This window comes from Podarcis bocagei, assembly GCF_964188305.1.
Source record: "Podarcis bocagei genome assembly, chromosome: 7".
NCBI classification, from domain to species: domain Eukaryota; kingdom Metazoa; phylum Chordata; class Lepidosauria; order Squamata; family Lacertidae; genus Podarcis; species Podarcis bocagei.
Window position 1 is genome coordinate 74,176,377 of NC_138132.1, and position 22,699 is coordinate 74,199,075.

At 48.2% G+C, this 22,699-nt stretch overlaps 1 protein-coding gene across 1 annotated transcript in view; it reads left to right on the plus strand.

The window, feature by feature from the left end:
* Nucleotides 1-2,339: 2,339 nt before the first annotated feature.
* Nucleotides 2,340-22,699, plus strand: part of LOC308591556 (maestro heat-like repeat family member 5) — a gene marked incomplete at its 5' end in the record, with an annotated part of 29,785 nt that continues 9,425 nt past the window's right edge. Inside the window, 16 exons of the mRNA XM_081202323.1 lie at nucleotides 2,340-2,673; nucleotides 3,873-4,012; nucleotides 4,704-4,793; nucleotides 6,881-6,997; nucleotides 7,890-8,000; nucleotides 10,259-10,399; nucleotides 10,907-11,026; nucleotides 11,797-12,075; nucleotides 13,378-13,473; nucleotides 14,351-14,455; nucleotides 16,401-16,661; nucleotides 17,421-17,543; nucleotides 19,219-19,368; nucleotides 19,704-19,858; nucleotides 20,686-20,833; nucleotides 21,227-21,408. Coding sequence (XP_081058449.1) covers nucleotides 2,340-2,673; nucleotides 3,873-4,012; nucleotides 4,704-4,793; nucleotides 6,881-6,997; nucleotides 7,890-8,000; nucleotides 10,259-10,399; nucleotides 10,907-11,026; nucleotides 11,797-12,075; nucleotides 13,378-13,473; nucleotides 14,351-14,455; nucleotides 16,401-16,661; nucleotides 17,421-17,543; nucleotides 19,219-19,368; nucleotides 19,704-19,858; nucleotides 20,686-20,833; nucleotides 21,227-21,408 — 2,552 coding nt within the window. The remainder of the gene's footprint in view (nucleotides 2,674-3,872; nucleotides 4,013-4,703; nucleotides 4,794-6,880; nucleotides 6,998-7,889; nucleotides 8,001-10,258; nucleotides 10,400-10,906; nucleotides 11,027-11,796; nucleotides 12,076-13,377; nucleotides 13,474-14,350; nucleotides 14,456-16,400; nucleotides 16,662-17,420; nucleotides 17,544-19,218; nucleotides 19,369-19,703; nucleotides 19,859-20,685; nucleotides 20,834-21,226; nucleotides 21,409-22,699) is intronic.

The window sequence follows — 22,699 nt, forward strand, 5'->3', positions numbered from 1 at the left end:
GGGCGGGGGGAGAAAGCGAGGAGGAGGAGGTGGAGCCAGCTCTCCCATTGCCTTCTGGGAGCCGTAGTGCCTGTTCTCCATTCCTCCCTGTTGAAACTTCAGTACATAACACTCCCCCTACAGAAGGGCCTAAATGGAGGCAGTGAGAGATATTATTTTCTTGGGCTCCATGATCATGGCAGATGCTGACAGCAGTCACAAAATTACAAGACGCCTGCTTCTTGGGAGAAAAGCAATGACAAACTTAGACAGCATCTGAAATAGCAGAGACATCACCTTGCCGACAAAGGTCCATACAGTGGTACCTCGGGTTACAGACGCTTCAGGTTACAGACTCTGCCAACCCAGAAATAGTACCTTGAGTTAATAACTTTCCTTCAGGATGAGAACCGAAATCGTGCTCCAGCAGCGCGGCGGCAGCAGGAGGCCCCATTAGCTCAAGTGGTGCTTCAGGTTAAGAACAGTTTCAGGTTAAGAACGGACCTCCAGAATGAATTAAGTACTTAACCCGAGGTACCACTGTATAGTTAAAGCTATGGTTTTTCCAGTAGTGATGTATGGAATTGAGAACTGGACCATAAAAAAGGCTGATCGCCGAAGAATTGATGCTTTTGGATTCTGGTGCTGGAAGAGACTCTTGAGAGTCCCATGGACTGCAAGAAGATCAAACCTCTCCATTCTGAAGGAAATAAGCCCTGAGTGCTCACTGGAAGGACAGATCCTGAAGCTGAGGCTCCAAGACTTTGGCCACCTCATGAGAAGAGAAGACTCCCTGGAAAAGGCCCTGAAACTGGGAAAGATGGCGGGCACAAGGAGAAGGGGACGCAGAGGACCAGATGGTTGGACAGTGTTCTCGAAGCTCCCAGCATGAGTTTGACCAAACTGCGGGAGGCAGTGGAAGACAGGAGTGCCTGGCGTGCTCTGGTGCATAGGGGTCATGAAGAGTAAGACATGACTAAACGACTAAACAACAACAACAACACACAGTTGTAATTCAACCAGTGTTTAATTGCTTTTTAATTGTTGATTTTCCCACCTGGCCCCAATATTTTTAGCTTGCCTTATTTTCATCCGTGAGCTGCCTTGAGTCCCCGTCAGGAAAATAAATATGTGATCATTCTAATAATAAATTCAAGCCAGGCATTTTTCATCCCTATATACAATGCTGGCAAGAGAGGAAGGCCACCCATAACTTAGAGTGAGGAGGTGAAACAAGCATATGATCCTCGGATGAAGGGTGTCATAGAAATTTGATGAATTTATTTTACGTTAATAAATATAATAATGATATTGCCTTGACCTGCTTGGCCAAAAAATCTCACATGGCTTTTGGATTCAGCAAAACCCAGGGGGACCGCAGTGAAACTGCAAGGCCACACCTGCACACACCTGGCCCATTGTCCCAGGCCAGGTGAGCAAGAGGTCTCCTTTCCACTGACATCATTGCACTCCTGATGTTGCCATAAATAATGTTGTGACCTCATGTCTCCAGGGGCTTGGGGGCCCCTAGCAACGCTGGTGAGGAGGAGCCACATTATCAGAGAGTTTTTATTTCCTTTTGCCCCCTGAAGATTACAGATCACAAAGAGGCGAAGGAGAATATCAGGTAAAATAACTCCTGCGCATTCAAACTGGCTGCCTCTGGTTGCTAACCTTCATTCTGACAGATTGTTATTGAACTGCCCCGGATACGTTCCTTTTTTTGACGAAGGGTGGTGTATTTTATTCCCTAAAAGAATAAAATAAATTGTGGGGTTGGCCAAATAACAGCCCATCATGATAGTAAGATTCCATAAAGTTTGGATTCAATTTGCTCCAGGAGTTGCCGTCGTTTAGCCCCAGAACGTGTTTTCAGCCCTAAAGAATCTCAGTCTTAGGACAGGAGAACTAATGAAGGCAAGGAGGCCTCTGAACATATGCAAAGTGCCTTTCCTTTCACCACTTGAGTTGCAGCAAGCAATTCCTACCCCTTGTTGCACACCAACCCAATCACCTTCTTCTTGCTGCTCCAGCCTGACACTCTGCAACTATGGGAGACGCAAGACCCTCTTGGGGTGTCGATGGTGTGAACCCCTCCATCATAGGCTCAGGTTGCATAGATGTGCAAATAAACCATAGATCCTCAAGAGATCACCGTCTCCGCTGCCCCTCAATCCCAAAAGTAAACACAAACCCTGGGTGAATGCCTGGAACCCGTGGACTCTCGCACCACGGAGATTGGGTTGGCGTGCAGCAATAGGGAGGGATTGCTTGCTGCCTCTCAAGTGGTGAAAGGAAGGGGAGTCCAAAGGGGTTCCCAATGAGCAAACCAACCAGGGGGCCATTTCCTCTCTTGCAGGATGACGACCTTCCTGAATAAGCTCCGGGGCCTGAAAAAGAAGGACCAGGAAAGTAATGAAAACATCCAGGAGAGCAACCAGGGGCAGCGGGACAAGGTGGAGGCCCCGTCATCTAGTCTGCAACAAAGTGCCACCCACGACCCGGCTGGCCAGAGAACCTCCCAGCTCTTGCCCATGCTGGTGAAACCTTCCCAGTCACCTGCGGAGGCCAGGAGGAAATCTCAGGCCCCTACGGTAGTCTTCCCAGACCTGGTCCAGCCTCAGACCAGCACTGTCCAGCCAGTCAGCAGCAGACAGGACTCCAGGCCTGAGGATTCTGGGCCAGTGTTCCCAGGTGAGTAGGCAGACCCAGATCCCCTTTGGGTTCCCCTTGGCAAGGCCTGTGTCATCCGAGGCCGGGGTCTCTCTTGGTTTCCTTGATCTCTGGGCGCAAGTCCCACCCACCCCACCCCTCCTTTTTAAGAAGCTGTAACATGGAGCAGGGACTTCCAGGTGGCTGCCCCTGTTCTGTTCTGCATTGCTGGGGGTTGGACTAGGTGACCCCGCAGGTCCCTTCAAACGCTACAGTTCTATGATCCCTTCTCAGTTATGCCATGCATCTGCTATCTGCACTTTCCAGAAACCATTTTTCCCAGTTTGGTGAAAGGGGATAAATTCAACACAGCGCTAAGCAGATTGCCACATTTGCTCAGACATTTCTGCTTTCCTGGTGGGACAACCTACCCACTCTTTCCCCCCTGCATGTTTTGTTCTGGAGGTTCGCCTGCCTACCCCTGAGCCAATTAGGGGGTGCTTGGGGGGCATATGGGGAGAAGAGAGGGTGGGGGAAGCCCAATTGTGCTAGCAGAAGTCCAGGGTGCATGGAACGTACACACATGTGGGAAGTGTCTTGTAATTCTGGATATGCAGGAGTTTACAGTGAAGAGCAACGACAAAGTAGTACTAGGAGCCGTGGGGAGCTCTTTCATTAAGAGGTCCCTGATGAAGGCTGGAAATGACCCTCAGCCACCCCAGAAAGACCCCTCCCCTGAAAGTTTACCCCAGTATGGTAGACACCAGGTGGTGCCATTTGAAGCGTGCAGAGATGACATGGTGCGGCCACCCTTTGGGGCTGCCATTGCCGGTCCGAGGAACTGAGCCGATGCGGCAGTTCTGTGGCCCCTTCCCCACGACCTGCTTCCTGAACCTTTGTCCGGATCCGTTTGCCAAAGTTTGTGGGGATGTTGAATGAGGTCAGCGAGTGAGCGCTCATCCCAATTCATTTGCAGGGAGATGAGACAATGTCGCTAGCTCCCACTTTCCATTCTAGTTTCCCTGTCACTTCCCACGACGAAAAGTGTCCGATTTGGAGTCTGTTGGGGAGCGGGAAGTAGGTTCATTGTGCAAATCGCTTCAACTGAGCAACTTGACTCTGCCGACGTGCCATTGAATCCCATCTGGAAGGAGCAACTGGAAGCCCCCTGACAAAGAACTGACCTTTCCTCTCGTCTGCCTCACTTACTCACCTCTCTCTTTCTCTTTCTCTTTCTCAAGAACTCTCAGATGAGAAATTTAGATACTTGTGGGCGAGTAAGAAGCTGCTGAGAGGAAGATCGCTCAGAGAAAATGTGGAGATGATGGATGAGCGGGAAATTTTGGATACCATCCTCAAACACCTCCAGCCAGCTCCCCAGGTGCGTGTGATGCAGGGTAAAGGTAAAGGTACCCCTGCCCATACGGGCCAGTCGTGTCCGACTCTAGGGTTGCGCGCCCATCTCACTTAAGAGGCCGGGAGCCAGCGCTGTCCGGAGACACTTCCGGGTCATGTGGCCAGCGTGACGAAGCTGCTCTGGCGAGCCAGCACCAGCGCAGCACACGGAAACGCCGTTACCTTCCCACTATAAAGCGGTCCCTATTTATCTACTTGCACTTAGGGGTGCTTTTGAACTGCTAGGTAGGCAGGCGCTGGGACCGAACGACGGGAGCTCACCCCGCCACGGGGATTCGAACCACCGACCATGCGATCGGCAAGCCCTAGGCGCTGAGGTTTTACCCACAGCGCCACCCGCATCCTTTATGATGCAGGGGAGAGTTGATTTAAATCAAATCAATTTAAAATTATGACTCAAATCACTAGCCAGTAAGATTTTGGGAATAATAAATGTTCAGAGTTGTTTTTTGCAGTTATATCAAAAACTACTGATTTGGTTATACTGTTAGAAATGCATAGACAGATAATTATGATATTTCTAGTCTAGTCTATTTCTAGGCATGCATATTTTTTAAAGAGAAGACAAGTGGCAAATAAATGGCAACTGTTCTCTAGACAAAAAAACCGACACTTTTCTTAATTTTATTCCCTTTTCTTTCCGACTTTAAAAGCAGACCTCCAGTGTCCACAGAAAATCGACTATCTTGTCCCTGAGAGCAGCAGTCCCTGGCCAGCAGAAGACCTCTAAGTCAGGACCTGAGAAGGTAAGTTCTGAGTATCGTAGATGACACCGGGTGGGGTGGGGTGGGCAGCATACAATCTGAGGAAAGAAGAACAGAGTTTGACTTTCTTTCTTAGCACAGGCCTTGTACATAGCAGGGAGACACTGAACAAAACATTCAGAGGCAAAGCTCCCTCACAACTACCAAGCCAATCAGAGTGCAGGCTTCCTCAGTAAGCGTCAGCAAGCAAAACCTCCACCTTTCCCTCTTTTGGTTATTTGGCTTGAACATGAACACAATTCACCTGGAATGACCTCCTGTGGGAAGGGTGAACTTCCAGCAAAACATTTTCTTCAAGGAGCGTGGGAGGTCGTCCCCCACCCCTTCTTAGCACACTCAGGTCCTGAGGGACAAGCTAGAGAGGGCCGTAAAAATCTGGTCTCCAGCTGTTTTTGAACTACAATTCCCATTGTCCCTGACCACTGGTCCTGCTAGCTAGGAGTGATGGGCGTTGTAGTCCAAAAACAGCTGGAAACCCAAGTTTGGGAAACCCTGATCTAACACTAATATTTTAAGGAGCTTTGAACAAGGGTTCTGTGGGGGAAGCAAGATCATTCATGGGGCTTCTAATGTCTGGTGCAGACAGAACTCTGATTTCTTCTGAGCCCGAGGGTCCACAGCAGTTGGCTCCCCCTTTCCCCCTTTGGGAAAAGAGAGGGGGCAGAACGTTTGGCAGTCTCCCTCATTGAGCAAGTTGACCAACTCTGCTTCTTCTGGCTGTCCCCGCAGGGAATACAAGGAGATCATCTGAACGCAACCTGCTGCTCAGGTTTTCTCTCTGTCTTGGCAACCAACAACAACAACAACAACAACAACAACAACAACAACAACAACAATAATTTATTATTTATACCCCGCCCATCTGGCTGGGCTTCCCCAGCCACTCTGGGCGGCTTCCAAAAGAATATTAAAATACTATAATACATCAAACATTAAAAGCTTCCTGAAACAGGGCTGCCTTCAGATGTCTTCTAAAAGCCTGGTAGTTGTTGTTCTCTTTGACATCTGGTGGAAGGGCGTTCCACAGGGCGGGCGCCACTACCAAGAAGGCCCCCTGCCTGGTTCCCTGTAACTTGGCTTCTCACAGTGAGGGAACCGCCAGAAGGCCCTCGGCGCTGGACCTCAGTGTCTGGGTAGAACGATGGAGGTGGAGATGCTCCTTCAGGTATACTGGACCGAGGCCGTTTAGGGCTTTAAAGGTCAGCACCAACACTTTGAATTGTGCTAGGAAACATACTGGGAGCCAATGTAGGTCTTTCAAGACCGGTGTTATGTGGTCTCTGTGGCCGCTCCCAGTCACCAGTCTAGCTGCCGCGTTCTGGATTAGTTGTAGTTTCCGGGTCACCTTCAAAGGTAGCCCCACAATGGCGTAGGTGGGGTGCCAGAAAAGAGAACACCCTCTCCCAATTTCAGTCACGCAGGGTGGGTGGGGAGACCCATAAGAGGCTGCGGGTGCAGGTACTAGTTTTCTTAAAAAGCGGGAAGAATCTAGGGTCAGTTTATCTAGGACAAAAGTGTGTCGTAAGAATGAAAGAGGAGCCTGCTGGGTAAGACCAGCAGCCTGCACAGTCCAGGATCCTTATCTCACAGTGGCCAACCAGATGCCCGGGGGAAATTTGAAAGCAAAATTCGAACACAGAGGCCTTCCCCCTCCTGTGGTTTCCAGCAACTGGTATTCAGAAGCATTCGTGCCTCCAGCTGTGGAGGCAGAGCAATTAGGACATGCTGAATTAGGACAGCTTTCAAATTCCTCAAGTGAGGGGTACTAAAGAGTTGTAGCGTGACTTGGGATTTCAGAAGATACTGTGGTTAAATTAATATAATTTAGTTTTGTGTGGTAAGTAAACTGTGTGTCAAATTGCATACAAAGCATTAAAACAATTGTCTAGTACTTTCAATCTATTATTATTATTATTATTATTATTATTATTATTATTATTATTATTATTATTTAGCATTACCTGACATTTTCAGAAGGTAAAATTGAAATTCTTTGGTTTTCGAAAAGCAGTTTATGTAACTGGTGGGGTCTCCTCACTGTGACTCACCCAAACCTCCCCACCCCTTAGACTGCCCTCTATAGATACTACGGACTCAAACTACGGGATTCCAGGAACAAAGATACAGTCCACCAGTACTTGCACTTACTTCTAAAGTTGCCTCTTGAAGAGAAAACAGTCAGAGAGGTGAGTGAATTCCTGTGTTCCCATAAAGTCCTAGGCAGTGCTACACGGTTTTGACAAATGTACACGTTTTTGCCAGCAGATCCCACTAATAGAGCACATTTATTCAAACATTGGTTGGATGGCTGCATCACAAAATTACCTGTGCAAATTTTGAAAGATAGCAATGTTTTGTTTCAAACATTGTTTCTGAAAGTGCAGATTGACGTGTGTTATGAGAATTATAAGGTCTAAGATATAAAATAAGTGTACCAAGCAAACACATAAATAAGTATATAAACCGCATGTCTGAAACAGTACAGGGAAAAAGTCCTGAAACCATTTTGTCTCTCCCAAACTGACCTCAAATGTTTCTCTGCAAGGAGGGAGGAAATGAGAAAAACCTCCCCATTGTCTCTTTGCTCACAAATCCTGCCATAAGGGCACATTTAAGATATGATTAGGGTGAGCCTGTGACCTGGACTCAGGAATTAAGTACCGTAGTTTTCATCACGAAAGAATAGCCAGGCTGTCCAGGTAAACCCATTAGCAGCCAGGTAACCCCACCAACATTTGTGTGTCAGACAGGATTCTGTTGTAGATCTCCCCTTCTCTGATGTATGTATAATATATGGGGGGGGCGGGTCTTGGGCTCCAGGGTGGGCAAATTCAAAATGTCTTGCGTGTCATTGTATGGGGTCCCTCCTGCCTCCTGCGTGTGGTTGTGAGCACCCTGTTGCAACAGTTCATAAAGATCAGGCTTACTATCTGCTTTGCTTCTCAAGATTCTCTGGTTGGCCTCTGTTATTTTCTCCTACCGATAAAGAACCTGCAAAAGGACTCTATGGGCTCTTGGGTACCCCATAAGGGAAAAGGAGCAGTTTTTTCCTTATAACACGTGCATCATTCTCCCTAGGGAATTTCTGAGGCTGTCGGTGTGGCTTCATACTGCCATTTATCTCAGATGCTGATGGCACTGCGTGATTTCGGCCATGCAGTCATTGCAAGGAAGATTGAGATGTCTGAGGTAAGGGTGTCAAATGAGGAAGGAGCATTGCAAGAGCGTAGCTCAGCCATCCCCAACCTGGTGCCCCTTCCCCATCTGTGTGTTTTGAACTGGAACTCCCATCAGCCCCAGACAGCATGGCCAATGGTTAGACACGATGGGAGTTGTAGCACAACAATATCTGAAGGGCACCAGGTTGAGAAGATCCTGGCAGATTGGGTCCTTAGCTGCTATTTTTTTATATATATTATATTTTTATTGGTTTTCAAATACAAAAAACAAATTCATACACTCCATACATCTTAATTAAATCTTAATTCTCTTTTTGACTTCCCTCAATTTGTCTGCAATTCCTTCCCTTTATTACTTTTAACACATTTCTGCCATTTTAACCATTTCCCCTCACAGAGCTTCCTTAAAACTTACAAACGTAATTTGATTATCACTCAGTTTTTGCATATATTGGATAAACTTTTCCCAGTCTTCTTTAAATCTTTGGTCTCGTCGATTCCGGATCCTTCCAGTCATTCTATCCAGTTCTGCATAGTCCATCATTTTGGTTCTCAATTCTTCTATCGTAGATAGCTCCTCCTGTTTCCATTTCTGGGCCATCAGTATTCTTGCTGCTGTCACTGCATATAAAAATAACTTCTTTTCTTTCTTATTTATCTCCATTCTACTTCTCTGTTTATTATCATTGCAAATTGTGCTTGTAACGCTTTAATATTCATTTTAGTTTTTTTTATCTTCAGGACTGGTAACCAATCTCTTCTCATTCTCCATTATTTGTTTTAAAAATTCTTTTTTCCCTTTTTCTCTCAATTTATTGGGTCCTTAGCTGCTATTTAGATCCACATCAAAGCATAAGGGTCCTTAGCTGCTATTTAGATCCACATCAAAGCATACGAAACAGCCTCTGGGTTCCTATTATCTAGAACAGGCACCCCCAAACTCAGCCCTCCAGATGTTTTGGGACTACACTTCCCACCATCCCTGACCACTGGTCCTGTTAGCTAGGGATGTGGGAGTTGTAGTCCCAAAACATCTGGAGGGCCTAGTTTGGGAATGCCTGATCTAGAAAAACAGACCTGTGTTGGAAGAGAATGAATCCTCCTCCATTTCAAAATATGCTCTTTTTCAAGGGATGTGATCCTTACCACTCCAATAAAGGAATTACATAGATCTGCTAATGCTCTCAGTATGTAAGGCCAGAAACTTCCTCTGGGTGTATGTCTCAGCCATCCTTCTGACGTGGGCTCCAGCAGTCCTGTCTCTGTGGCTCCAGATCCTAGATCTAATCTGATCCTTTTGCTCAGTCAGTCAGCCAAACAGATTCGTTAGAAACCATTGGTCATCCCCAAAGTACAAGCAATACAAAAGTGCACTGACTCATGTTTTTAGCTTGGTTGTTGGATGCTTGGCTGGCATTTCTTCAATAGTGGAAGCTAATTTTGGTGGGTGGGGGGTTGTCTCCTGGTTACCATAGAAGATAGAATCACAGAGTTGTAGAGTTGGAAGGGACCCCAAGGGTCATCTAGTCCAACCCCCTGCAATGCAGGGATCTCAGCTCAAGCATCCCTGACAGATGGTCCTCCAGCCTTCGATGAAGGAGAGTCCACAACCTCCTGAGGGAGAGTGTTCCACTGTCAGAAAGTTTTGAATGGAGAACCTCTTAGTGTTTGGAAGAGGGGACACCTCTCCAACTGAGGGGAGGGAGCAAAACCCAAGAGAGAAGGCAGTCGGCAGGTTGGGAGAGGCAGAGAGAAAGAGGAGAGAGGTTTCAGCTGCAATCAGATTTTGAAAATGGGGTGCTCTCGGGCAAGCGTTCATCTGCCTTATGGGAGTGCCTGCTGGCCACATTCCACTATGTTTTAGAGTAGACCCACTGAATTTAATGAACATGACTAAGTTGGGCCCATTCATTTCAACCGGTCTACTTGAAGCAAAGCATAGTTGAGTATCACTCTCTGCGTTCACCTCCATATATTTGTAAATAAGGCGAATTATTACAAAGGCATAGTAACTGCGTGCACATCTAACAGTTCCATAACCTGAGGGGGCCTTGGGGTCGTGTGCCCCCGACTCTCCACTTCTCCTCCAACCCAGCTGGAAGGAGATCAGAACCTTTTCCTTCCATTTTCAGTTAACGTCCATCAAGTGTTACTTCAAACGCCCCAAAGGATGGATAATATTCACTGTGATTTGTTCAAAGGAGGCAAGAAAAATGAAACCCAGGAGTGTGTTGCCCCAAACTCACTTTCCCCACCCTTTCCCTCCAGAATACAGGGGAGAGGAATGCCAGTATCACCATCATACTTTGCTACGGGCAGATGGCTCTTGGGGCGCGGCCTGAAGACCTCCTGCGCTTCATTGAGCTCATCGTGGCAGAGCTCCTCTTCCAATTCCAGAACACCAGGAAGGTATGGCTCTCATTTTCCCACGGACTTCTGTTGTTTGTTCTCTCGGCAATGAGCAGACCTCCTGAACTCCGTCAAGGTCCTTGCACCACATGCCTTCAGACTGTGCCCTAGGGCAGGGTCTCTGGCTTCATCCACCGAAGGGTTGTAGACTGGCTCCACACTTAGGACCAAATGGGGTATTACAGTGGTACCTTGGTTCTCAAACTTTATCTGTTATGGAAGTCTGTTCTAAAACCAAAGCGTTCCAAAACCAAGGAGCGTTTTCCCATAGAAAGTAATGCAAAATGGATTAATCCGCTCCAGACTTTTAAAAACAACCCCTAAAACAGCAATTTAACATGAATTTTACTCTCTAACAAGACCATTTCTGGGTTAGGCTTAGGGTTAATTTTAGGGTTGGGTTCGTGTTAGGGTAAGGATTAGAATTGGGGTTAGGGTCAGTGTGGCTTTATGTTGCCTTGTGATTTTGATTCAATCTCAATTTCATAAAATCCCTTCTCCTTTTAGGACGAGGCTCTGAAAAAGAGCCTTATGAAGGCAGCCATTCTAACAACCGAGGCGCTTGTGCAAACGAATGTGAGACATGTCATCTTCCCACACAAAGTGGAGCTCACTATCTGCATCATTGTGAGTAAAGAAAAAAGATAAAAAGAGGGGAATCTCATGGGGTTTTTCCAGAGCGTTTGTTTTTTTTTATAGCTGTGTAGGTCTAGCTCTGGTAAAATGTCAGTGTTGCAGGTTCTGACCATCTGGCCCCCAACAATTTCTGGGTGGTCACGTTCTGCTCCAGCTCAAGTTTCCAAACCCTCCTGCAAGGCAGCCCTCCATTGTGGCAACCTCAGCAGGATCTCACCAGCGCCTAAGGAAAAGAGGCTGGGTTCTCCCAGGAGGAGAGGGCTGTCCATGGCTCCTAGCCATGATTGCTATGTTCTACCTCCACAGTGGAAGGAAGCAATGTTTCTGAACATCAGTTGCTGGAAGCCACAGGTGGGGAGAGAGCTCTTGGGCTCATGGTCTGCTCCCTGGTTTCTCACCGCTGTGAGAACAGGATGCTGGACTAGATGGGCTATTGGCCTGGTCCAGAAGGCTGATCTTACCTTCTTCTGAGGTAGAGCTCTGTCCAGGTGAAAGATGGATCTGATTCCCAGATCCAGGAAGCCCACTCTTCTCCCCTGGGAGGACCCACTTGCCAACTGCAAAGGTGCTGTCCAGAGGGCTGGGCTGGAGAGAGAGCACAAGTCAGGGCTTGGAGTGGTGGTGGCAGCGATGGTGCCTCCAGGTCTCTGACGTGCTGTGTGCTTCCCCACAACAGGAAATCATTGAAGAGGAGCCGTTGGGATCTTTATCTATTTCTGTCCTGTACCACGCCATCATCGCCGTCAGCTGCATGACGTAAGTACAGGGAGGTACTTCTCCCTGCCCCACCTATTCCTGGTCCTTCCCTTGCCATACACTTGGCCAGACACACTGCATATTTCCTCACCAGGTTTATGGACTGCTGGGTGCTGAGCATTTCCTCTCCTTTCTCTTTCCTCTTCAGTGCCGTGAGACCACCGATGGACTCCAAGCTTCGGTCTGAGCTAGTGAAAAAAAGCACCAAGAAGGTGTTTTCGTTGCCCTCCTTGAAACTTACAAAACTCAAAGCCGGGAGTCCCACGCAATCATCACAGAGCCAGGTGACTGGACCTTCTGCTTCTCGGGATATGAATGGAGGAAAATGGAGTTGCCAGGTTAAAGGATTTGAGGGCAGAGAGTCTGGGCCGTGTAAGCTACAGATAATGCTGCCACAGACACTTGGCCCATCACAATGATGTAACAACCAGAGACTTTGGGTGTATATTTTTGATATTAATCATGTTTCAATATTAACTGCATTTAACCTTTGGCTAGAATGCATCCACGAATGATTCCTGCATGCCTGCATTTTGTGATTCTCATGCCTCCCTCCTACGCTGCATTTAATTTTGTTTGCTTGTTTGTTTATACGCCGCCCACCTGATTGGGTTACTCCAGCCACTCTGGGCGGCTTCCAACAAATTAAAACACAGCAAGACATCAAATATTTAACACTTCCCTATGCAGGGCTGCCTTCAGATGGAAGTATAATTATGTATCTCTCTGACATCTGATAGGAGGGTGTTCCACAGGGTGGGCCCACCACCGAGAAGGCCCTCTGCCTGCTTCCCTGTAACCTCTGTTCTTGCAGTGAGGCAGCTGCCACAAGGCCTTCTCAATAAACAACAACAGCCCCCTCTGAAGATTTGATTGCTATGGCAATGGAGGTTAAAGTACGATAGTTAGGGCCAAATGGTTTGGGACACCCCAAGGAAGTTGAGCCCAGTGTGGAGTCCTGTATCTTTATATCCCATGACCTTTAACCTTTCTTGGTGTATGTCAAAGAACGTCTGATGTTTATGACTCTTTGAGCGCTGTGTTTGAACCCCTGCATAAGCTTTGTTATGAATTTGCTGAGCAGCTGGTGGGCAAGGCTGCCCTGTTGCAATAGCCCTAATATACTGAAGCTTGCTGTGGTTCTCTTGATTATGTGTGCCATTCAAAAGGTGTTCCCTCACCTGGGCAATGGACAATGGTGGTATAGAAATAAAGTCTTACCACAGCAGCCCCACCCCCACCCCGGTGACTGTTTCCCTCTTTTCTCATTCTGGCTACGGGCTGCAAAAGTACTTTTCTTTCTTTATAAAGAAATAGAGTTGAAGAATGTGTGCTTCTCCAGCTGTTCTGCCATTGGCCCCAGTCAGCACAGAACCATAGAATCGTGACAGGTGGTCATCCAACCTCTGCTTAAAAACCTCCAAGGAAGGAGGGGGCTGTTGAGCTCACGTCTTCCTTGCGGGTTTCCCACTGGGTCATCTGGTTGGCTACTGTGGAAAGGGGCTGCTGGACTAGAAGGCTCCAGAGCACATGGGATTTCCACGGGGGTCTTCAGCTTTTAACTGCTTTTGCTTCTCTCCTTTCAGGACTTTTATCAGCAGACGGTCAACGCCTGCCTCAACATGCTCACCAGGTTGCTGTCAGAGGCCCCCTCTCTGGAGGCGCTGCAGGATATATTAGTGGTAAGGGAGCCCCCAAGATGTCAGAGCAGGGGGAGGCAGCAGATCCTGTTGAAATGATTGCACGGGGGGTGTCTGTGGCCAACTCACTGGTTGTGGATGCTGATGGTGAACTGGGCCTCTGTTCTGCTAGGAAGGCTTGTGCAAGGCACACATCCATTTCCTTTCAAAGATATGTCCTCTGCTGATGGCATATGGGGAAGGGCCGTGGCTCAGGGGCAGAGCTTCTGTTTTGCATGCTCAAGGTCCCAGGTTCAGTCCTCAGCATCTCCAGGTGGGGCTGGGAAAAGGCTCTCTGTCTGAAACCCTGAAGGGCAACTGCCCGTCATTACCTGTGGCCAACACCAAGGTTGGCGGATCAATGGCTGCACTTGGTCTAAGGATGCTTCCTGCATTCCATGGCTATGGCTGTGGTGAGGTGTATGTTGTATTATTGTAATTATCACACACACAAACACACAAATGACAGATCGCAGGGCAGTTCACAACATGAAAATACAAAATGAGAACACAAAATACACAGTAAAACAAAAACAAACCAAGGGCCAATTAATTTCTAATTCTATTAATCTTCAATGTGTTTCATTTAATGGCTTCTTTTTTCTATATCTCAAGTTGTTCTTATTTTGTTTGTAAGCTGCCTGGAGTCCCTGTCAGGGAAAAAGGTGGGGTATAAAATAATGATGATGATGATGATGATGATGATGAAGTAGAACAAATTGCAGCAAACTTTCTCCTTTACAAAACAACCCCTTTTTGAAATTTGTCCCCTCTATGGTCCCGGCATGATTGATCCAGCCAGTGGCCAAAGCTTTGTGAATTTGCAGACCTGGATTAATGGTTGTCCTTCTATGTGATGATGATTATTTCTCTCCCGCAGCACACAAATGGCTGGATTGACTCCACAAAAATCTGTGAGCGTGAAAGAGCTGTCAAGAGCACCAGCTTTCTAATGAAATATGTTTCCGAGCATTTGGACTTTGATGTGAGTGACCAAGGCTTAACGCTGCAATTTCATATTTGATTTTTAAAAAATGTATTAAATTTCCATACTGCTCTTCATCTGAAGATCACAGGGTGGTTTACAATATAAAAACACAGGAATGCAATAACAGATCATTCTGATTAGATATAGCAAATGGGTCTTTGGCAATAGGCTTTTCGTTTTCGTTTTTAACTTGTATTTAACTTGTTGGATTTTCTCCGGAAAGGGTAAGTCTAGATTCAATGGAGGTAGGTTACAGGATGGGATACAGGCTAGCATTTATACTGACCCATTTAGCATTTATGCTGTGTAAGACACTGTGGTGTAGTAGTTATGTTGGTCTGAGACCTGGGAGAGACCCGGGTTCAAATTCCCCCGCTCAGCCGTGACTCTCATTGAATGTGACCTTGGGGGCCTGTGACTGCCTCTTGGCCTAGCCTACCTCTCAGGATTGTTGTGGGGATTAAATGAGGAAGAGGAGGAGGAGGAGGACCACCTTGAGCTCCCTGCAGAAAAAGCTGAGAGGTAAATGCAATAAAATAAATAAATAATAAAATTAAAACTTGCATATGTTGCGTGCCTCGAGGGAAGTGGTTCATTAGCGAATACAATAATAACTGGTACTAATCAGCACCGATCCCACAGGAAAAACCCTTCTGCAATCCTATTCAGGGCAGAATCAGGCTAATCGGTCTAACCCTCGAGCAAATATGAGGGTTGTGTGTGGAAATTCCCTTCCTGGCCTATGTAGATCATAAGAACAGAAGAATCACTTTGCTGGGTTTGCCAAGAAACCCATTTGGTTCATCTTGCTATTTCCAACTTCAGACAGAGGGATGCCTCTTGGGAAATTTCAGCCAGGGTGTTAAATTGATTCTGCATCTGTGCATGAGATATATAATAACATAGCAAGGTAGCATCTCTCCCCCTTTCCCTCTGGTTTAACAATACTCCCATAGATGTTCTCAGCGATCAAGCTGCGATATATGAGTTCCTGACATCCTGAGGCATCCTGGACCTCAGATGGTCAGGGCTTTGTAAATGAATAGAAAGACCTTGAAGCTGCCTCAGAAATAGATGGGCCGCCAATGCAGCTGTTTTAAGAATGGTGTCCCATGTTCTCAGCCCGAGGCCCCCACCAGCAATCTGGCCGCAGCATTCTGCATGAGCTGGAGCCTGTGAAGCAGATCCAAGGGCAGACCCCCTAGAAGACATTGCAGTAATCCAGCCTTGAGGTTCCCAAAATATGGACTGCAGTGGTCAGGCTATCCCTGTCTAGGAAGAGCCATAGTTTGCAAACCAGACAAAGCTGGTAAAAGGCACGCCTAGCCCTAGAAGATATTTGGGTCTCTAGCTGCCAAGATGTATCCAGGGGTACCAGAAACTAGACAGGTAAAAAGAGACTTGGTCTACCCAGGATTCAAGCATGTTGCTTTTATGAATTGTGTGTTTCTGTATACCTTCTCCCATAATGTCTGCGTTTTGTTGTGGTGGTTTGGAGAACTGCATTGCCAAATTTGTGGAAGCGAGGATTTTGAAGGAAAACCTGTGTCTTGGTTGGCGTATTGCTTTGGAAAGTTCAGGTGTGAACTAGATGGACTTTCCCCTGCTCCCCAAAGCGGTGTGGCATGGCCATCCCAGGGGAAGGTGCCAGCCAGTGCTATTTTTCTAGAAAAAGAGGTGCCAGGACTCACCATGAACTCACCTCCCTCATTCTCTTATAATGACAACGGCGCCCACCTGAGAGGTGCCAAAACTGTGTTCCAGTGAGTTCTGGCTGGAAAAAAGGCCCTGGGGCAAGCGTTGGGTGGGCCACCTAAGCCCAGATCTCTTGCCCTGCGCCCCTCTGCCACCTTTGCCACCTGAAAGCATGCCAGACGGTTTTCTCTTGCTGGGCTCTGTGGGACAAGGGCTGACTGTGCATCTCTCTCTCTCCACCTCCTAGATATCCCAGGATTTCCCCCTTCTTGGACAGCTGGTGGCGCTCTTGTCCCTCCACCTCGCAGACAACGTGAAGGAGATTGGTCTGCTGTCAGCGGAGGCCTTGCACCATCTCCATCACATCATGATAGCCAAAATGGGTGAGGGCGAGGCTGGGAAAGGGCGTGTTTCTTGCAAGCCGCAGGGTGGGAGATCTGCAGCCCTCCAGAAGCTGCTCCAACTCCCATCATCCCTGAGTGTTGCCCATGCTGGCTGCTGCTGGGGTTGACGGGAGCTCAGGAGGGCCAGAATTCGTGCCAGGACTGGCCTAACACAAACACCCCGTTGGCCAGAGACGAGAGGTCAGTCTGAGGGGAGGGATTCACTGCTGAAGAAGACAAGAAAAGCCGCCTGGATCAGACCAGTGGCCCACCCCAGTCCAGCATCCTGTTCCCCCAGGGGTTGACCAGATGCCTCTGGGAAACCAGTAAGCAGAATTCGAACTCAAGAGCTCTTTCTTCTCCTGTGCTTTGCTGCCTCTGACTGTGGAGGCCCAGCATAGCCATCCTGGCTAATAGCCATGGGTAGCCTTCTCTTCCATGAATTTGAAAGCCATCTTGGTCCATGGCCATCAGTGCCTCCTGTGGCAGGGAGTCCCAAAGTTTAACTGTGCACTGCATGAAGAAGGACCATCCTGAAACTTCAGTTTCATTGGAGGTCCCAGAGTTCTTGTGTTAGGAGGGAGGGAGAGAGAGAAAGCTTTCTCTCTCTCCACTTTCCCCTTGCCATACATTGTGTCTCCTCTTCCTCACCATTTTTCTAAACGGAAAATCCCCCAAATGCTGTGACCATCCTGAAACTTCAGTTTCATTGGATGTCCCGGAGTTTTGGTTGCCCCCTTCTGAATTTTTCCCAGTTCTGAATTATAATTTTTGAGGTGAAATTGAGAATCTTTTTGTGGGTCGCAGTGGGGAAACTGGAGGTTTTGTGCCGGGAGCACTAATGCTGTCTTCTTTTGCCTGCATATCCCCATCCCTGACCCCGTTTAGCTAAGAAGGTGGAGATGAGGCATAAGAACAGGAAAGGCAACGTGGTCAAATGGTTCCGAGAAGACTTCTTCATCCCTGGGCCCGCCATCTTTTACACCGACATCTCCAACGTGGCCAAGGTAGGTGTGGCTTTTTGGACTGTTTCTTGCTAAGACTGCAGCCAGCTCTCAGTTAGCAGCCCACGCCTTCTAGGAGATGAGGGAGAGATTCAGAGCAGTTCACATTTAAAGCCAAAGCTATCAAATCCAGGCTTCCTGAAACAATATGAGAACGGAAACATAAGCTGCCTTTGAAATTCATACATCCTTGAGTTTTTCAGTGCCATTTCCTGGCCAAACAGTGTCTAAAAAAGGATTGTGCAAGCTAAAAGTGTCCAGAAAATGAATATATTAGTGTAAATAACATATGGAAATGCATTGTATTAGAATAAATTTTTTGAAGCCAAGCGCCCATTGGTCTAAACTGCATGCCAAATTCTACTTACAGTGGACGCTTGGGTTGCGAACGTGATCCGTGCAGGATGCATGTTCGCAACCCGCAGCATTTGCAACCCGTGTTTGTGCATGCGCGGGTTGCGATTCAGCACTTCTGCGCATGCACAAAGTGGTACTTCCGGGTTTCGGTGGTCTGCAACCTGAAAAAACGCAACCTAACGCGGTTGTAAACCGAGGTATGACTGCATTCTAAAAGGTCACATTACACAAAACGATAGATAGATAGATAGATAGATAGATAGATAGATAGATAGATAGATGATAGATAGATAGATCCCAACCCCAAACTACTCAGGCACTGCCACAACTGTGAGCCCTGGATAGAGATCCGTGTGCATTACAAGCTGCAAGCTGCCAGGCCAATGGATCCTGCAGTTGATTTGTGGAGTAGCCCTAGCTGTGCATCTGATGGGCCACTGCGGTGAGGAGAGCTGCTTCCCTGCATGTCTGACCTTTGCTGGATCGAGAAGAGGCAGTGTGGTGCAGTGGCTAGAGAGTCTGACCAGGCGCTGGGAGACCTAGGGCTCAGATCCCCACTCAGCCAGGAAACTCATGGGGTCAGTCACAGTCTCTCGGTCTAAACTCCCTCATGAGGATGAAATGGGGAGGAGAGAGAACCATGCATTGCCACCTTGGGCAGAAAAAGAGTATGAAAAGTTGACCCATTTGGTGCCCATTTCATGAGGCGCTGCCAAGCCAATGGGCTATGCCAGGCTTCCTCAACCTCGGCCCTCCAGATGTTTTTGGCCTACAACTCCCATGATCCCTAGCTAGCAGGACCAGTGGTCAGGGATGCTGGGAATTGTAGTCTCAAAACATCTGGAGGGCTGAGGTTGAGGAAGCCTGGACTATGCTAACATTGTGGTGGATGTTTTTGACGTATATTAAGAAATAAACACACAGCCTGCAGGTTCCCACCTAATCTGACTTCGTTTGGCATTGATTGATTATATAACTGATATCCACTATTACTGGCCCTCTCTGTTTCTGCAAGAACAGTTGTCTTATTTTCTAGTCTGACTTTAGATTGTACCTCTTCATGTTCCAAGGTCATAACCAGTTTTAGATGGGGATTGAAAATAGGAAGGCGTCACCTGACTCTTAGTTTTGTTTGTTGTGAAATCTTTCAGTCACTTAAATAAACATTTAAATAGAATCAGAATTGGAGAGTTGGAAGGGACCCTGAGGATCATCTCAGACAGAGTGGATGTGTCTTTCACTAGGTTTGTCCCTTGGACTACCGAAAAGTGGTCAGATGCGGAGCAGAAGAAAACTCCCTTGTCTTTCTTCTTTGTGCCAGGCTTTTGGGGAGCACCTCACGCCCAGCCAGATCAACGAAGTCGTGTTGAAGGCAATTGACAACCTGACAGTGGAAGACAGAGTCGTCTCTCAGGCCTCAGGAAAGCTGCTGAGTTCCTTCCTTGAGGAATGCGGGATGGACATGGATAATGTAAGGCTCAAAATGGAGGCAGGGGGAAGCAGGTTTCCTCTAAATTAAACATTCTCTTTGGATGTAGAATCAGCTTGTTTCTAGGGGTGTAAGAAGGCATTGATTTCCATGTTTGTGGATTGAGCCTCTGTTTCCATTCTGCTGCAGTTCAGCTTCCAAAAAACAACCACCATGTTTTTAATCTCAGTTTTGTTTTGTTTGTTTTTCTGGGGGGAGGGGTAATAATCACTTTGAGCATCTTTTTTATCTTGTCATATATCATTCCCCCCAAATCCCTCATTTTCTTTCAGGTTCACCACACTTTCTCATCCTGGTCTTCTTTTATCTTCTTACAGCTGCCCATAGTTGTGAAGGAGATTTACAACCATCTACACAGAATATCAGACACCCACACTAAGAATGAGACACTCACAGCTGTAGTCACCCTTGCTGCGAAGCGCCTGAACCCGGTCGTAGATAGCCTGTTGGACTGCTCAGTGGAGTGTGATGAGTAAGGGCCTCTTAGAGATGAGTGCGTTATGGGGGGATATATCCATTTTGCCTGCAAATCTCAGGGCGTCTCAGATGCCCTGCATAACCTGCGATCCACCAAGCCAGGCCACAGCCCATCAGCCACGGATGGTGATTTCCCAACTCTGGCGCATCTCCCAGGTTTTTCAAATAGAGCTGCCAACTTTTTGTCCCCTGGAAACTGCTTGCTCTGCAGGAATGAGGCTTTCTTCCACGCTGTGAAAAGCAGTACCCACTGTGGCTCAAACCTCTGTTCAAGATTCAGGTGGAAGCCATGCCAGGTTTCCCACACACACACCTTCTGGACAGGGAACAAATTCCGTTTGGGTCACTTTTAAGTGAGAGCTTACGTCATTTGCAGTTTCCAAAATGAGAACTGTCGTATTTCAAAATTCGCACTATTCTGAATTTTCCAATGCAGTTCTCCAGTCAAGTAGCGCGCGCGCGCGCGCACACACACACACACACACACACACACACACGTAGGCACACAAATGCATGAACTGGTGGAAATAACATATAGAAAGACATAAAATTAGAGGAGATTGATTTGCAAAAGGTGTTTAAGAGGCAAAACTGGATATGAAAATCTGCAAAGTGGAAATGGGGAGAGCTGAATTTAAGTGGGCTTTCTTAATTTATATTTCCGTTTCATACTTGCAAAAAATTGTGCCCCGAGTTACATATCAAAAAGGGGAATAGTAGTTTCTTTCTTTGCTAATGCACGTGTGATATCAAGGAAATACAGAAGGCCTGACTTTTTTTAAGAAAGGGAAAAAGGAAAAATTCTCTTTTGGCAAATTGCAGAAGTGCTGCAGCGATCTGGAAGGCCTTGGTCTCCGATCCGTACTCCAGCATCAAGCTGCTGAGACCCCTCCTGAAAAGGCTACAGGATGAAGACCCCAACACAGAAGTCACGTACAGGCGACGCAGCACTTCTCAAATGCCAATAGCGGTACGAAACCACTCAGTTTCCCTCTCCTGGGTGGTTCTTGAATGGGAGCTGGGTGGGGCTGGGGCTTCTGGCTGGGGGGGCAGGGTTGCATCTTAATAACTGGCCTCTGGGGTTCTTCCCAGCGGCATCTTAGTGGTCCATCACTGTGGGGGGTCTCCTGGAGGCCAGCCCTGGCTCAGGGGCAGAACACCTGCTTTGTATGCAAAAGGGCCCCAGCATCTCCATGTCGGGGTGTCCCTCGCCTGGAACCCTGGACAGCCACTGCTAGTCAGTGTAGACAATACTGAGTGAAATGGACCAGGGGTCTGATTCGCGTCCTGCATAGAGAGTTGGGAGATCTGGATCTGACGATGTCCTCTGCTGAATGCTGTTCTCCTGTCCTTGTCCCTCCAGGCTACCAACGCTTTGTGTCTGATCCTGTCGCTACCTGGGGCTTCGGATGTCCTGCAGAACAAGTTCCCCCAGCTGCTGCTTGCCCTTATCACTCAGATCTATTTTCTTTTTGGGTCGAGCAGAAGAGTTTCGAGGGCGACAAGTCTCATGCCGGAGCCCCCTTCGAATCTCCCTCCGCTGGCGTAAGGGACCTGCCGGTGCATTTGGGGCGGCCCTCCTTTCTCTCTCAGGGCGCTTGCAAGCCTGACCGTAGCAGTGATGGCTCAGCCCTCGCCCAAGAGATAGGCTTCACTTGGACATGGAGTGTGCTGGTCCCGGGGGGAAGGTTACCGTTGGCGTAGTCAAAGTCCGGTCCTGGGTCACTAGCCTGGAAACAGTTCACAAGGAGCGGGGCAAGGTCCGAAGCAGGAAGCCGGGCGGGGACAGGAACACTGGAGGGTCAGGTCTGGGTCCGGGCAGGAACAGGTACTCCACAACGACGTTGCTCCTGCAACCTGGGACCGGGCTGACTGGCCTTTATCTTCTCTGAGGCCAGGGGCGGTCCTGGCCCCCAGGAGACCCGGCTCTCCTGGCCTTAAGGCGAGCACTCCTCCTGGGAGAAACCAGTTCCCTTCGCCTCTCTGCCCTGAGCCTCTGCAGTTCAGGAGAGGCTGAAGGGTTACTGGGCCCAGGGGGAGACTCACCTGTAGGCACTGAGTCCTCAACCACCTCTGGAGCCAGAGTGGATTCACCTGGTGCCTGCTCCTGAGGATCCGGCACAGGTGCAGGCGCCTCAGAATCGAGGCCCTGCCCCAGTTCAGCCGGCCCTGGAGGCAGGGACTCCTGTGCAGGCTGGGATTCCTCCGGTTCACCCTCTGAATCGGATTCCCAGGCCATCACATGGAGGTTCTGCTTAGCTTGGGTAGCTAAGAGACCCAGCCTTCCCCAACCCCTGTGCTCTTCAGTCGCTTTGGACCACAACTCCCACCAGCCCCAGCCAGCACAACTCTGGTGAAGATGGGAGTTGTTGTAGTCCAAAGGACACTAGGATGGGAAAGGATGTTGGAGACTCTCCCACACGATGGGCTGATTTTGGCGTGGCGGGACTCACGTGTCATGAAACCTGAAGTCTCCATCGCAGCCGAAAGGTTGCAGCTTGTGCTGGAAACATGTGAGAGGCTGCGGGGGCTGGTGGTTGTGGCTGGATCCATCAGGCCAAGCAGCTCAAGACTGCAAGATGTCAAGGACCTAAAACTCCCCAGATGAACCTACCCAGACCTTGTGATCCCCTCTTCCTGTGCCTCCTCCACGAGAAGTCCAGAGGGTGGCAAGACAAGAAGGGGCCTTTTCTGTGGTGGCCCCCCATTAGTGGGATCCTCTCCCCAGGGAGGCTTGCCTGGTGCCTTCATTATATACCATTAGATGCCAGGCCAAAATGTTCCTCTTCAGTCAGGCCATTGGCGGATTAACACCCTACACCCTTTCAGCTGTGTT